This window comes from Lepidochelys kempii, chromosome 1, assembly GCF_965140285.1.
Source record: "Lepidochelys kempii isolate rLepKem1 chromosome 1, rLepKem1.hap1, whole genome shotgun sequence".
Lineage (NCBI taxonomy): Eukaryota > Metazoa > Chordata > Testudines > Cheloniidae > Lepidochelys > Lepidochelys kempii.
This window is the reverse complement of record NC_136380.1, coordinates 298,111,465-298,128,327: the sequence shown is the minus strand read 5'-3', so window position 1 is coordinate 298,128,327 and position 16,863 is coordinate 298,111,465. Positions and strand designations below refer to the sequence as shown.

Below are 16,863 nucleotides of genomic sequence, written 5' to 3'. Positions count from 1 at the left end.
GGCATCTACAAGAAAAAGACCAACCAACAGCAGTAACATAAGGCTTTCCCTATTCTTGCTCCCCATAAAGTTGAAGCTGTTCCACAGTGCTTCTATAACATGAGCCTGGGTGCATGGTCCACATGTTTTGTTTAATATGTATATACCTGGCAATGACCTCTGAATGCCGGTCTTACCCACTCAATCCTAGAAACCTGGTCTGGAACATGAATGTCTTCCTATAAATGGTTTTGGGGGGAATGTCCTGTTCCAGTCCTCCATCTCCAGCTATATTGATGCAAATTGGGGATACAAAAAATACACATTTCCTGCATATTGTTGTAAATGATTTTGATGCATATTGTTGTAAATGATTTTGGGTCACTTGATTTGAAAACTCTTTATAGATAATTCTGTTGAAATGCGATTGTACAGCTGTTTGTTGGAGTTCGGTAAGTTAAAGGGGTTTCTGACCTTCTGATTGATTTTTACTTCTAATGAATTATTGTCTGCCAAGAAAGTGATATTAATCTGCTAAACTACACATCTATTTATAGCTGCTATGTTTATCTATTACATTGCTGGTTGTGACTCCATAGTTAAAATCAGGTTCTGAAATAGGCTTAAAATGAGGCATAATTTGTTTTTCTGTCTAAGTAGCTTTTCAATGTAATACTTCACATGGTGTTAGTTGTTTTGTTCTTTTAATTTACTATGAAGATTTCATCATTTTTGTATATATTTTTAATAGGATCTATTTAAATTTGGGCCCTTTCTGAAATCTTGTTCTGAAATGTTTTATTGTCAACATGTATCTGTTAAAACAACATTTTCTGTCTGCACAGAATTTGGTAGAGATAGTAATGTTGAGTAGATCTGGTGAATTGGAGGGATGCAGGAGAGAGCCTGAAGGGCAGGGGAATATGAGGTATGGGAAGTTGAGGGGTAAAGGAGGACAAATCTGAAAGGCCAAATGAAACACAGGCGAAGGTCGAACAGGAAGGGAGAAAGTGAGTGGAGCAGAAAAGTGAATGGCACAAAGATGGAAATGTAGAGAGTGTGTGGCGTAGGGCCATCAATAGGGAATTAGGATAGTACTGTGGTGGGAGAGGATGGAGAGAAATAGAATGGTTTTCCTCTCCCAGGTATTAGGAGAAAAATAGAATGACAGCTCCTTCATCTTAGAGGATAGGAGACAGTAAGTGGAGTCTCCTCGAAGACATTGGAGAAATGCTCACGTTTGTCTATGCATTTAAGGTTGAATTTTGAATCTGTAATGCTGCCTGTCACATTCAGGGTGGGTAGCTTTCCTAAAGCCTCAAAAATCAGAAGGCAGGCATTTTGAAAAAGTGATTTATTGTTTTTCTAGCATCCCCTTTACCAAATGTTCCTATCCAGTTTCACTGAACACCCAGCTGATGGTGTTTAGAGGGTGTAATGTGGTGAAGGGGATGTGCAGATGGAAAGATTCAGGGGTCATTTGGTGAGTTTACAGGGGGGTAATTTTGTAAAGGGGTGCTGGAAGGCTGCCATCCCTGCTGCAGAATTAAAGTTTTGGTGTAGGATGCATAGTAGTTACGGTGGTGGTAAAGTGTGTGCTTGTGGGTGATGGTGGTGCAATAAAGATAAGCCATGCAGCAATATATAAACTTTTCATTTCTTTGCTTTTTCAGTTTTGTTAAGTATGCCATGTATAGCAACTTTAACTTTTCACAACTAAGTTTTTGTTGTGCATTCATTTGATTAGCTTGAATGTTTTCAGTAAAGGTAGTCCATAGTAGATTCCACCACCATTGGAAAGATTTACTTTCTCCATGTGCTGTCTTTACCTATATTAGATTGAACCAAGGCTTACGGTGCAGATTTACTCTGAAAATTTTCATCTGTTGGGGGCATTCTAGGATTTCATTGTTTGTTTCTATCATGGTGTCATGCCAGATATGCTCAGATTACAAGTAAAAACATGTTCTCTTTTAATTACCAACTCCACAGATTTGACATAACAGCTAAAAGCCAAACCATATTTTTTCCTTCGTGAGTGTCACCATCAGTTAAAAGGTTTTGTAGGCCAGATGAAGCCCTCAGTGACACGTGCAGCAACCTTGCCTCTGGTAAGGTTGACACAGGTGTAACTGTTTGGCCCTGTAACTGAGAGTTAGAACTTACTACTTCTGATCATGCACGAGAAGGAATAGACTCCAGTGCGTATTCTCACTTTTTGATGTGTTCACCCAGCTCACAGGAATAATAAGAAGTAAAAATGTATTTATGTAACTGAAGTGAGCAGATATGACATGCTGGCACCTGAATATTAAGGTGTTGTTTTTCACAAGGTCACTTTTCAGAGCAGAATTGTACTTTGGACTCTGTTGATAAACAGCCACGTCTTGCTTCACTCTGCATTGAAAGTTCAGCTATTCCTGGACCTCCCGTTCCTCATTAGTTTTCACTCGATGTGTTGCACCACATTTTTGTCTGCCAGGTGTGGATGCAGGAAAGAGGTTGCTTCAGCATCTGAAGCCAACAGTGCTTTTTGTGGCAGGTATAGTGACAGAACATCAGATGATGGGGTTAAGCGCAGTACCTCCATAACACACCTTAAAGGAAGCATCTTTCATATAAAATGAATAATAATTGTGCTTGTAAGTTATTCATTTCTCCCCATTGAAACACCTTGGATGCTGTTGAACAAATTTTAAATATACAATAAACAGAACCCACCCTAGCAGAGTTATAGTTCAATCAAGATATAAATAAAATTCAGACAGTTCTTGAAGCACCATAGCCGTATATGAAATAGCCAAAATACAGAGCATTTGTTGTTGGGAATATCAAATGAAGACATCAGCTTTATATGATTACAAAATTTTAGTAGTTATCTGCAAGTTGTACATACTAAGCTTTGGTGGTGGTGGGGTTTGTGTGTGAAAGATTTAAAATTGCTGAGTTTTTCTTTGGAAAATTCAATTTTATAGTAGCTTTACAGCCCATAATGGTGATGATGATGATGCTGTTGTTTAATACATCCATGTTATTATCATGTCTGCTTATATTGTGGATTTTGGGGTGTGTGTATATTTAACTAATATACCATAATGTCTTTTTGTAGATGTTTTGCCCTCTGAGTTATCAAGAGTTTTACAGCATTTGCTATGGTTGGGATCACTACAATTCCTAAATTTAATTTTTGTTAGCTCTCTAATTATCTGAATTATTTACAAGTTTCATATCACTGTGGGGATCTCTTCCACTTGATTCTCCAAAACTCAGTTGACTCCAGAATTTGTCACGCTAGGTGGCTTTATTTGGTGTATAGCACCGCAATGCCCAAGCTGGCCGGGCTCAAATGTGGTGGGTGGATGCAGGGTACATCACAAATCCGAAGTTACACAGCAAAACTTTTCTTTATATACTTCCTTCTGTTTATTTTATATTTAAAATTTGTTCAGCAGCTTTCAAGGTGCTTCAGTGGGGGGAAATGAATGACTAGTAAGCACATTATTATTATTATTAATTATTATTAAGTTATTATTCATTATTATTACTAGCTCCTGTATTACAATAACTATAAAGTGCATCATGTGCTTAATGATTGGCTTGGATACTTTTCAGAATGCTCTCTCCATGTGCTGTTCATGTATAACCAGATCTCTACATTCCAGTTTTACCTTGTCCATTGTCCCTTGTACCAGAGTGTTCCTACTTATCTTCGCTACACTGATTCTAGCCTAATGCTTGTTATACCCTTATTTACAACCTAATTTTCCATTCACTTTCTCAATTGTGCCCACTGAGAAATGAGGTCTGTCTTACATCCAGTTACTCGTGTCAAGTTAGACCTAAAACCGCTATCATTTATGAGGTTAATACAGTATATAGTCTTTTTAATATGTTACATATTTCCACAATTGAATCACAAAGTTGTTGCATCTGTTTGTTAATTTTGTGTGTATTTGCCTTTGGATTTCTGCTTTTATTTATGAAGACCTGCCAAATACATTGATTTAGAATCTGTGTATTTCTTGAATTACTTCTGCCCACTAGTGTCACATGAGTCCAGAAGCTGGGGCTTTAAGAAAAAACAAATATAATGAAACTGGCAATAAAATGTTGAGAAATTCACAATAAAATCAAAATAAATCCAAGTTGGCAACGCAGTCTTTGATTAAGCTGAGGGTCTTCTTTCTTCTCTTGCTTTACTATTAGCTACTCTTGGTTCGTACAATATCTCCAGGGTATCCCTGCGGCTAACACTGCCTCTTGTCCCCTCCCTGGCTGGGGCAACAACTCCAGAATCTCCTTAGTTACTGTGGTTCATCTTCTTCCTTTCCCTGACTTCATCTACGGTGAGAGAAATCGAATGACTATATGGGGCTCAGTTGAATTGTCCATCAGCGGGTCTGTAACCCACTTGAACAGCACTGTTCAGAGGTGTATTTTACTTTATCTTTTTACCTTTAATTGTTTAGGGCTTGTCTGTCCTTTTCAGGGTAGCATTAAAACTGCCCTCCTTGTCTTTAATTCCTCACACACCTGTTCAAGACCACCATAATATCATCCTCCCTCCTACACTTCCTTCTCCTTCCATTCATCTAGTGCTTGCCTCCTTTCAGTTTGGTCCACAGACTCGCCGTTTGGTGTGAGAACAGTTTCCTTTGCTATATCTGTCTTTATTAGCTGTTTTACGACTCATCCTCATTGACTCTTCAGCTCTTTCATTCTAACTTGCATAATTTTTCTGCCCAGTCCCTCAATAATATATATATTTTTGGAACCATTGTGAAATCTGTAAAACATTTTTGATTCATTAACATGAAAGGTATGATATCAAATAAAGTTAATATTCTGGGTGGTCTAAAGGGCCAGCTAGTTGTGTGCTCTGAATGCCTCTGGAAGCAGATAATGAAAAGCACGTTTGACTTCTGTATGTAAATATAATAAAACATAAATTTGTCATTTAGACCTGAAGAGAGTCATGGCCAAACAAAGAAAGAAAAGACTAGTGATATATTATGACAAGAACTAGAAGGATCTAAATCTTTGTCAAAGATGTAGTTTGGATAGCTCTCTAGTCAGCAATGGCTAGATGTGACTGCCTTATATTTCAAATATGAGCAACCCCTCCCTCAAATGAGGGACAAAACAAACACGAGGTGGGGGGAGCTTATTGTGAGGTGGGGGATTGTTTATTATTTTAGCACTGGTGATGTGTTCTGCAAAGATACTCTGCCTTGAGGAGCTTGGTAGGTAAAATGTCATGGTCCTCACTTATAATGTCCATAATTTACAGTAATAGACTGCACCAATGTGGGCGCCCCCGCCCCCCGCAAGGCTCTCCACGTGGGTGGGCACCTGTACTCACATTGCCCTGTTCACTTTAGTGGGTCTACACATGGGTAAAGGGGGCCACTCCACCTGGAGCAGCTTGCAGGATCAGGGCCTTTCTGTAGAACAAAGTTAAATATATATATATAAAAAGATTACTTCTTGCAATTAGGTATAGTTGAGGGGTACAATAGGCTTATTGTTTTGACGTAAGAAAAGCAATAAAGTAGTTACATTAGCAAAAAGAGGTGATGGCCATTGTCGTGAGAGTAAGATAGTACAGACAAGATAAACAATTTCTACTGTATGGCCAAGTATGGAGGGTATCTTGAAGGGTTATACTGAAACATCAGATAAAATATGAAACTGCTAAGGCAGCTGCTTTTTGTATCTTGTTGCAGTTGGGGAGCAGCTGTCACTTGCTTGTTTGGTCTTCCTTTTTCCTCACCCAGTTAGGTTGGTGTTAAATTCTATCCTTTGTAGCCAGGGTATCCTGAAAATCTGTGGAGAGAGAAAAGGGGCAACTCATAAATGTTTCTTTTTTTTAACATTCCAGATCTATTTAAAATATATATCTATTTACATTTCAAATTCTTAATTCTTTCAGATATTGATATTTAAAAATGCACAGTGGTGGGTGCATTCTTAATTTACATCATCTTGCAACATACAAAGTAAATAGCTCACTAGAAATGACTCGTGCTACATGTCATTACTTGGGTGCTTCAGTTACAAACGTATTTAGTTTGTCATTAGTTTTGTTAAAGTAATTCATATCAGGGTTTTTAAAAATATTTAATAAATTAAGGTTACTTTCAATTTATTTCTCTTTCTAATTAAATATATGCCAAGTATTAGTCTATGCTTTTGCCAAGTATTCTGCTGCTGCAGGCTTCTCATAACGGACGTTTGGCAAGATTATTCATAACTGCGTTTTGAACAAGCTGCTAGTTGTTCCTGTTTTAATTTTGTTGGCATGAACATTGAGAAGTAAGACCCTGGTACTACAAAGGGATCCCCACTTGTCATTGGGACTTTTTGGGTTTATTGCTTTGCAGGATTTCCTATTCTACTGCTAACCCTACCCTTGTGAATACCCAGTTTCCCAAGCTTTGGTTTTGGTCCTATGACTGGTCCTGAACACGATGTTTAACACTGAAAAGATGTAGAATTTCTCATTTCACTTCTTACAGGAATATAGAACAATATCCAACAATCTTAAACTGAAATATTCTTCCAGTTAAATAATGGAAAGAAGAAAAATAGTCTTTCTAAATGTCAGCCTTATAAAAAGCTACTCTTCATCTTCTTAGCCAGAGACAATTTTATTTTTGATAAGCAAGTAGAATAGCATTAGATTATTATCATCATCAAAGGATGAGGAGATAGGTTTTGTGCATGGGCTGGTAAATTTTCATTACAGTTTTGCAAGGCACTCACTCTCCTGTGTGTGTGTGGAGAGAGAGAGAGAGAGAGTACACAACTTCTAACTGTTCTTTTTTATAGGTAAAGAGAGACCTTCTGCTCAGTCACTGAAAACGTCAAGAGATACATCCCCATCAGGTTCCACAGCAGTATCCTCTTCAAAGGTGAACTATGTTTCCGTTGTTTTTGTTCTTGTTTTTAATAGTGGTACTTCCCATGAGAGGATACAAGTTAAATTCAGATTCCTAGCTTCTTGTTTGACAGTCAGTGGCAGTGTGTTTCGCCACTAAGCAAGATGAGTGTTTTATTATATTCAACAGCTTCCCCTGGAGTAAGGAGAAATGTGGACATGCGTGAACAGGATCTTAAAGAAAATGGCATCCCCCACAGGTAGTTCAGTGTACCAGCATAGGTTCTGAGTTCACTTTTTAGACAACAATTAAGAAAACTTTCCCTTGAAATACTAAAAACCATGGAAATCCTGAGTGAAAGACTAACTAGTGTTTTTGAAAAAGGTGTGAAAGGCAGAAACAGTTAATTGAAAGGACTGATCAGAGTTCTGCAGTGCTCTGCCATTCCGAGTACTTCACGCTTACGCAGTTCTTCATGATTTTCAAAGTGGTGTGCTAACATTAACTAATTCTCAACACCCCTCCAGGATATGTGAGTGATAGGCCACGTCTACACTACACAGCTTTTAGCAACAGGACTGTCGCTACAGCCATGCCGCTAAAAGTCACACAGTGTAGCCGCTGTTTGTCGGCTCTCCTGCTGACAAAAATCTTCTACCCCTAACGAGCGACGTTTGCATTGTCAGCAGGAGAGCGCTCTTGCTGACAACACACTGTTCACACTGGCACTTGTCGTGGCAAAACTTTTGTCTTTCATGGGGGGCTTTAACATCTCTGAAAGACAAAATTTCTGTTGTTCAATTGCCAGTGTAGACATAGCCTTAGTCTCGTAACTTTATAGATGTGGAAACTGAGATAGACTTTTTGACACCCCAAATTTGCACAGGTTTAGCTAAAATCAGTTTTTTTAATTTGTTTTATGGACACACTAATTGGTTTAAATCTTGTATAAATTTAGCTTGATGCAGTTACAAACAGTTAAATGCAAAATTCTGTTAAAAGTTAAAATTGTGGTATAAAACAACAAATGGAAAATAATTCAAAAGCGAAGTCTTTTACTTCATTGGAGGCTAATATGAAGGGGCAAGGAGTCCAGGAGAGCTGGCTGTATTTTAAAGAAGCCTTATTGAGGGTGCCGGAACAAACCATCCCAAAGTGCAGAAAGAATAGCAAATATGGCAGGCAACCAGCTTAGCTTAACAGTAAAATCTTTGGTGAACTTAAACTCAAAAAGGAACTTATAAGAAGTGGAAATTTGGACAGATGACTAGGGAGAAGTATAAAATTATTGCTAGAGTATGCAGGGGTGTAATCAGGAAGACCAAGGCACAATTGGAGTTGTAGCTCGTGGCGGATGTGAAGAGTAACAAGAAGGTGGTCAGGGAAAGTGTGGGACCCCTACTGAATGGGGGAGGCAACCTAGTGACAGATAATATGGAAAAAGCTGAAGTACTCAATGCTTTTATTGCCTCAGTCTTCACTGTCAAGGGCAGCTCCCAGACTGCTGCACTGGGCAACACAGCATGGGGAGTAGGTGAGCAGCCCTCAGTGGTGGAAAAACAGGTTAAGAACTATTTTAAAAAGCTTGACATGTACAAGTCCATGGGTCCAGATCTAATGCATCCAAAGGTGCTGGGGGAGTTGGCTGATATGATTGCAGAGCCGTTGGCCATTATCTTTGAAAATTTGGAGTGGTCGGGGGAGGTCCTAGATGATTGGAAAAAGGCAAATATAGTGCCCATATTTTAAAAAGGGAAAAAAGAGAACCCGGGGAACTACGGACCCGTCAGCCCACTTCAGTCGCCAGCAAAATCGTGGAGCAGGTCCTCAAGAAATCTATTTTGAAGCGCTTGGAGGAGAGGAAGGTGATCAGGAACAGTCAGCATGGATTCACCAAGGGCAAGTCATGCCTGACCAACCTGATTGCCTTCTATGACGAGATAACTGGCTCTGTGGATATGGGGAAAGTGATGGAAGTGATATATCTTGACGTTAGCAAAGCTTTTGATATGGTCTCCCACAGTGTTCTTGCCAGCAAGTTAAAAAAGTATGGATTGGATGAATGGACTATAAGGTGGATAGAAAGCTGGCTAGATTGTCGGGCTGACCAGGTAGTTCGCAGATGACACTAAGCTTGGGGGAGAGGTAGATACATTGGAGGGTAGGGATAGGGTCCAGAGTAACTTAGACAAATTGAAAAGGACCTAGGGATTACAGTGGACGAGAAGCTGGATATGAGTCATCAGTGTGCCCTTGTTGCCAAGAAGACCAATGGCATATTGGGCTGTATTAGTAAGAGCATTGCCAGCAGATTGAGAGAAGTGATTATTCCCCTCTCTTCGGCACTGGTGAGGCCACACCTGGAGTATTGCGTCCAGTTTTGGTCCCCCCACCAGAGAAGGGATGCGGACAAGTTGGAGAGATCCAGCGGAGAGCAATGAAAATGATTAGGGGGCAGGGGCACATGACTTATGAGGAGCGGCTGAGGGAACTGGGATTATTTAGTCTGCAGAAGAGAAGAATGAGGGGGGATTTGATAGCAGTTCTCAGTTACCTGAAAGGGGGTTCCAAAGAGGATGGAGCTAGGCTGTTCTCAGTGTTGGCAGATGACAAAACAAGAAGCAATGGTCTCAAGTTGCAGTGTGGGAGGTCTAGGTTGGATATTAGGAAACACTATTTCACTGGGAGGATGGTGAAGCACTGGAATGGGTTATCTAGGGAGGTGGTGGAATCTCCATCCTTAGAGGTTTTTAAGGGCCGGCTTGACAAAGTCTTGGCTGGGATGATTTAGCTGGCTTTGGTCCTGCTTTGAGGAGGGGATTGGACTAGATGATCTCCTGAGGTCTCTTCTAACCCTAATATTCTATGATTATCTGATTAGTTGGGACTGTGGAATAGGGCATTGTTTACACTTGCTTTTGCCTTCCTCTTAAAACAAGTCTAGAGGAACTAGGCCGTGAAATCTATTTATGTAACCAAACTTGTTTTTTTTTAAATTATGCAGCCTGTTGGAGAAATGACATCGGAGCTTTATTTTGCATACTGAAAAAAAAGTTTGGCAATATTCACAGCTCTTGAATTAGAACTTCTTATAAGAACTTTGAAGATTTGTGCTTTACATTGTTTTCTAATTATAAAATACTATCTAACTCCTGTTTTTATTATCAAACTTGACTTATGTTGGGAAAGTATCAATTAAATGCAACTTGCACTGAGGGCTTTTCTACATGCAGAAAGTTATTTGGACAGTTAAGGTGGTTCAATTAAAGGTGATTAGTCAATATGTATAAGTTATAGCATATTAAACCCTGTGCGGATACTTTCAATCCGAAGGAAAGTGGTTTTAAATTTAGTTCACTGTAACTTAATCCTCCTTGGATCTTTTTACTTTTATGTTATACTTAGTATACTGGAGATTTCTTTATATCTACATTTATTGACTTATAATTAATGCTACGATTTTGTCCTGGATATTTTTAGTGAAAATCATGGACAGGTCACCAGCAAGAAACAAAAAATCACTGAAGCTGTGATCTGTCCCTGCCTTTACTAAAAACATTCCTGACAAAATGGAGAGGGAGGAGGGTCCAGGGCCCTGCCCCTCCTCCGCCTGTAGCAGCTGGGAGCTGCAAGGACCAGCTGCTTGTGGCAGCTGAGCATGCAAGGGGGGGACCTGCCAGCGGTGGCAGCTGGGGAGCTCGGGGTCCCCGCTCATGCTGGCAGCCAGTCAGTTGCAGGGGTCCCCCACGGAGGCTGGACTGCTGCCTGGGTCTCCCACTGCTGGCTTCAGCAGATGTTACTGAGCATGCTCAGTTCGTGAAAAAGACAAACTAACTTAGATTCCTTTGTGTATTGTACATAATACTTATCCTTTATTTGTATTTAGATTTGTTATAGCCTTTTATCCTTGCAAACCAGACAGCGCTGTTAAACAAATCTTACCTTTGTGGTCTAACTTCTCCTTTTTGCATATTTATACATTGCTTCCTATTGATCTCTTTATCTTTTTAATTTAATTCTAAAGTCCTAAATCATCACTTTTCCATTTTCTCTGCTACATAACCTTGTCTAGTTTCACTTGAGCTTAATAAAAATAAGTCTGAAAAGTTTGCCCTTTTTTTTAGTATAGTAAAATGCGTATCCTTTGGTTTGGGGATTTTTCTAATTCTTAGTCCAGTAGACAAACATGACTTCCATGGTTTATTTCCCATTTTGAAAATATTGTTTCTGATTCTGAATAATTGCTTCTTTGAACTTTTCAAGGTATTTTTATATTAAATCTAACCTATAACATTCATTTTTTTGTACAGGTCTTGGATAAAAGCAGCAGGCTGTCTGAAAAGGAACTTGCAGAGGCTGCAAGCAAATGGGCAGCTGAAAAATCAGAGAAGGCCGATGAAAGCAATTTACCTGATATTACTGAATATGATGTAAGACTGATATATTCTCATATTTATTTAAAAATATTGCAAGAGTAACATTTTGGTTACCTGCATTTTATGATTTATAAAATAATTTATAAAATATGCAATTCAGCAAAGAGTTGATAGTAGAGCTCCACCTTTCAGAAAATATTTAATAGGAGAATGCTGTAGAGAGATCTTCTGTTTCTGAGATTTAATTATTTTTGAAAAATTCACATAGTTTGTTAGCATAGTATGAATTAACACTGAACTAAAATGAATACAATAAGACTCCAAACCTGCAGGAAGTCCTGTGCTGGCAGACCCCTGTTCTCTCATATGAGCTCCTTGCATGATTGGGTCTAAATTTGCAAGGGAATTTTGAGAGGCAAAATTTGGTAATTTGTAGTAGGTCTTCCAGTAATTAATATGAATTAATTAGATTCTACAGTTATTCATTTTCGAGAAAAATAAAGTAGCACTTACTGTTACTATTTATATAAACTCCTACATATAATTTGGTTCTTTCCTGCATAGGAAACATCTGCTCAGAATGTTAAATTCAGACGAGTCCTTTTGTGTAAATATATAGTTAGTATATGTGTGTGTTACATGTATGTGTAAATAATTTGGAAAATAACAAAAATAGTCTGTGTATTATTTATTGAAATTCTCTTCTTGTGGTTCTCATACTTCCTCATTAAAAAGAATTAGACTGAAGGAATAATCCTTTTCTCTTGTAGATTAAGTACATCATAATAATGACAATAACTTTCTTCTTACACAGAAATGATTACTGTATTAAGTGTGTGTGTGTCTGTGTTTTATATTTATTATTTAGAATGGTGTTTGTAAAATTGTGGATGTTGTGTACTGGACCATGTGGAAGGCATAGCAGATCCTGAAGCTAACTCAGTGCATCTCCAGGAAGTACAGAGCCACAGTTCTGCCTCTCTTACCTAGTACTACTTTAGTGAAATAGCAGTGTTCAGAAAGGTTGTAAAGAGGGTGCTTGTGTGTGTATTTATGTTTCCTGGGCAGGAGAAGTTACATCACAATACCTACTAGCGCCGGAACTAAGCCTATTTGGCAGATTGAAATATGTTGGGGCCCCAAACTGTGCTGCTCGTTTGCCTCTGCTCTCCCATCTCCCCAACACTTCTTCTTGGGACTGAAGGCCTTATCTCCTGTTGTGCACCTAGTTCATGCTAGTTCTTCTAGCCCCCTTGCCCTTGCCCCCCATACCAAATATAATGCCCCTATCACAGAATTAATCTAGGCCTCCAGATAAATCAGTTAATGCTGAGCTACTGATGGTCATGTTGGCCTGGATGGAAGTTTCTTGTTCCTAACATTGTTGTGCACGTTTATTCTGAAGATAAAATTTCCTTCAATAATGATCCATGAAAACATGTAGTACAATACTATAAGTCAAATATAATGTCTCAAAAACTCAGCTGATTGAGTCAAAGTTTACATTTGTCTAGGGCTTACAGCCATGCCCAGCACTATAGTATCTGATCATTTGCATATTGTGCAATATGTACACTTCACCTTGGGAGGTTGAAAATTTTAACTGGGCAAGTGGGTTGAGTCATGTACGTGAGCCATGGTTCCCCTCCAGGAAAGAAGCAGCAGAGTGGTCACTGCTCTTTCAACAAGAGGGGACTCAGGGAACAGACCAGCAGAAGCTGCCATTCTTAAAGGAGGAGGGAAACAGAATGAATTTTTTTTAAGAGGAAGGGAGGGAAGAGTGAGAGAAGAAACAGAGTGGCACATTGGAGAACTGCTGAGAAGCCCAGAGCTTTCTATGCATCAGCTGTGTAAAGCAGAAAGAGAGAGAATCGGGATGTGGGAGGAGCCAGGAATTTGTTTTACTTAGGATATTTTGTTAATTTTGCAGGAGACAGAGCTGATTTATTGGTTTGGGAAATGAAAATGTGAGAATGCAAGTTAAATAGATGGGGGGTTTGAGCTGAGGCTTTGAGGGGAGGTATTACAGCATGGGTATTTTTCACCAGGGCTTAAAAATTTAGTTCTCTGACTATGAAGTATTAAAGAAATTTTCCAAGCCAGGGGTGTGTTTGTTCCCATATCAAAATACTGATTAACATCTTGTGCCACAGTACCTCGGCTCAACAAAATGAGCTAAGAACATAATGGCTGCTTTAGATTTTTCTAATACTGATTTTTTTTGGTCTGGTTCTTAACGTTGTTTGAACTATTTTTATTTGAATTAACGTTTTTTAGCATGCTTAACTCCCTTTCAAATGAATGGGAGACAACATTACAAGATTTAGTACAGTAACAATACTTACTGTGGTTTTTAAATTATCTATATTGTCTTGAGTTTTAAACAGGCCCTCAGGACTATGCTAGCTGTTTCTTTTTCTTGTGTTCTTCCTCTTAATTATGATGTTTTATTATTCATTAGTCATTATTTATTAGTCATCTTCCACAATGGAGAATACTTCTGTCAAGCCTTACTAGATTTCTTCATCAATTTTGCATTTATAAAATCTAATCACCCTTTAACGATACTGTTCTGTGAACCCATTTCTATATGATGGTGCATTCAAATAATTTGTAGTCATTATTTCTCAGTTCCCTGTTATCCTCACATTCTCAGTCATTTCCTTCCTATCAGTACAGAGTAAATTTAGATGGCTTTTTCTAGTTGGAGTCTAAACTCCATAGGTCGTGAACATATTTCCTGTCTTAGACAGCTCCATGCACATTGTTAGTACTTTCAAAAATCATCTTCTAATTAATTTAGGAATCCTCTTGATGCATGTTTTTATTTGTTACTCAACAAATATCTAGGTAGTTAAATCCCCGTGTCAATATTTATCTTGTGTACATTTGAATGCCACAAGAGTTCTTCCATGAAGTTTTCAATCCTGTAATCCTGCCTGGTGGCCTGTAGCAGATTCACCACACCCCTCATTGTTGATTTCTAGTTTTGACATTGCTGGCAAAACCAGCGTCATCTTTCCAACTTCTCAGAAAAAGGGGAAGTAAATGATTCTTATAGGGATGTCCAACATGATCAAGGGACTACTGATTCACAGAGCATTTTTGAATTTCACTAAAAGTGTAAATTTTCATAAATTAACTATCTGTTGATGTCATATCCATAAGTGTTCAATGTCAAAAAATCAATTTTTTGTATCTTTTTGTGTAATTTTCAAATTTCTGTGGTAAAAATTTTACACTGATCAATTTCTGAAAAAGAGTGAAATGGTATTTGAGTAATAGTATCAAGTAGAACTTAATGCATCTAGAGCAAAAATGTAAATATTACTTATGTTTTTTAAGGCGGGGTCCTCAGCTCCATTATATGTTGAACGGACAGAAGAAACAGAGACAAATATAACAGACAGTACAGAATTGTATGAAGACAACCAGCTTCTTGGCCGCTCAAAAGCAATTGCAACAAAAACCAAAGAGATTGAACAGGTGAGCATTTTAGCTTTCTTGCTGGCAATATAATGCATGTATGATTGTTTGTTGAGACTTTTTGTAGCTGGCTAGAAATATATAGCATTTTCCCCCCCTCCACCCCTTAAGGCATAATATTACATTTTTGCCAAATAGTTCCCCTTATTTCTTAATAGAAAACTTTAGTGATTTTAATATTTCTTTACATAGTTACAAAAAATATTTATTCAGATTTTTTTGGAAGTGGAAGGAACTGTTCGTATCTATATCCATATAACATATTTCCCTGAAAAAACCCCAAGACCTACCTTAAAAACACAGAACATTTCTGTCCTTTCCCATATCTTTACACACAGCTTTTGACTTCCTTTCTCAATAAAAAAAATATGAAGTTAAGAAAAATGGCTGCTTCCTGATGAGTTATTTCATATTCAGATGTTATATATTCAAAGCATTTAATATATTATTACTAATTTAATCATAGGTTTACATTACATCAAGTGATCAGAAACTATTTTTTCATTGTTGTTTTCTATAAGATTTAATGTTTAAAATTTGAGTTTCAACTGCTGACAATTGTTTCTCTTTTTAAAAATATTACATTTGAATCTCAAAGCAGTTTTGTCTTCATCTGAAGATAACTAAGTGTTAATAGGTTTAGATTTTGCTTTGGTTGCAATATTTTATAGCTGGATGGGGGAGAAAAATGTCTATCAAGACATATTGTTTTGCTCTAAAGTCACATTCTTGCTTTCTCTGTTGAATATTTTACAATGTGCATTGAGTTAGTACAAAGAAATGTTTCCACTACTAACTCCTTCTCATAGCAGAGATGGGTAGTCCTTGTTCTACTCATTGCTTATGATGCTCAGCCACTTCCTCGTTGAGGAAAAGATGCAGATCAGCCCATCAGTTTTCATTTGTCTTGAAAGGTTAGATGAAGTGCTAGTATTTCCGTATCTCCGTTAATGTTAACGCAAGAGTTTCTAGTACAGCTGAATTTAAGTATTTATGCCCAAATTAGAGAGCTACAGTCAGTTCTTTAGAATTTTGGGTCTACTTCAGATTTGCTCTGCTTTAGAGTGCTGGCATAGTCTCCCTGTGAGGGATAGAAAGGATGGACAAACAATCCTTCTCACAGTGCCTAATTGGTAACAGTGTAAAACATCCCGCTGATCTTTTCCCCAGGCCTTTAAAGAGCGTAGTTAAGTCATCATTTTCCACCTGGATTTCAAGTAGGCTTCATCTTATTACTGTCTTATTGTTTGGCCTACTAAGTTGGTGTTAGTACACTTTGCCTCTACTGAATTGTCACACAAAGGACCAATATCTTCACTCTCAGTCAATCTGTTCCACTTTTGGTGGAACATTACCTATGTTTCCTCAGGCTTGGTGGTTAAAGAAGTTAGCTAGCATATTTTCCTGCTTCATTTGCTGTAAACAGGTGCAGTCACTGTGACGGGTTCTGTGTTCTTAAAGGTTACCTGAGCAGCCAGACCTGGAGAGAAGAGCTGGTAGCTATGGCTAGTTCAGCTGTTGCAAGATGGAACTAATTGTTTCTCTGGACTGGGGGGAATCATAAAAAAGAATCAGATACATCTAGTGGTGCGGGGAGTGAAAGAAAGTGCTGCTGTGAAGGCAGAGGAGCTTCTTTTGGGGCTGCTTCTAGCCTAGCAGATTCTGAGCCAAAGTCCAGCTAAGCAAAGGAGAAACTGCCTGGCTTGTACGAAAGAGGACTGTGCTGAGACCCAGAGACTGTAATCACAGTAAAAACTGTTTTTTGTTTTTCCAAAGTGAATTCTTGGCTGAAAGAAACAGCCCTGTGTGGTTTGTGAGCAGTTGGACTAGGTGGAAGGAAGGAGCTGTGCATTTGTGTTTTTGTATTTGGACCTGTGGCCAAAGGAAGGAGATTTATTTTCCTGTACTGAGTCAAGAATGTGTTTTCATCTTTTTTTGCACCTGACTTAAGTGGGCTGTAACCTCCCAGCCCTCAAGGGAGTGTGATGGTTCCATTACTCAGTGTCAAAAGCATATACCAAGCTATGCCACTCTACTACTACAAATTCATCTGGCCCTTTTGATAACAAGAAATCTGGTGTAGAAAATATCAGTTGATCTGTAGTCTTGATGAAAAATTACTTCACTCTCTTTAAGAGGAG

General features: G+C 38.4%; 1 protein-coding gene across 9 annotated transcripts in view; it reads left to right on the top strand.

Moving 5' to 3' along the window:
* PPHLN1 (periphilin 1) overlaps positions 1-16,863 on the top strand; it is a 139,895-nt gene that overhangs the window by 64,099 nt on the left and 58,933 nt on the right. For all 9 annotated transcript variants that reach the window (XM_073328028.1, XM_073328026.1, XM_073328025.1 and 6 more), the window contains 3 exons: positions 6,811-6,893; positions 11,171-11,290; positions 14,582-14,722. In XM_073328028.1, coding sequence (XP_073184129.1) covers positions 6,811-6,893; positions 11,171-11,290; positions 14,582-14,722 — 344 coding nt within the window. The remainder of the gene's footprint in view (positions 1-6,810; positions 6,894-11,170; positions 11,291-14,581; positions 14,723-16,863) is intronic.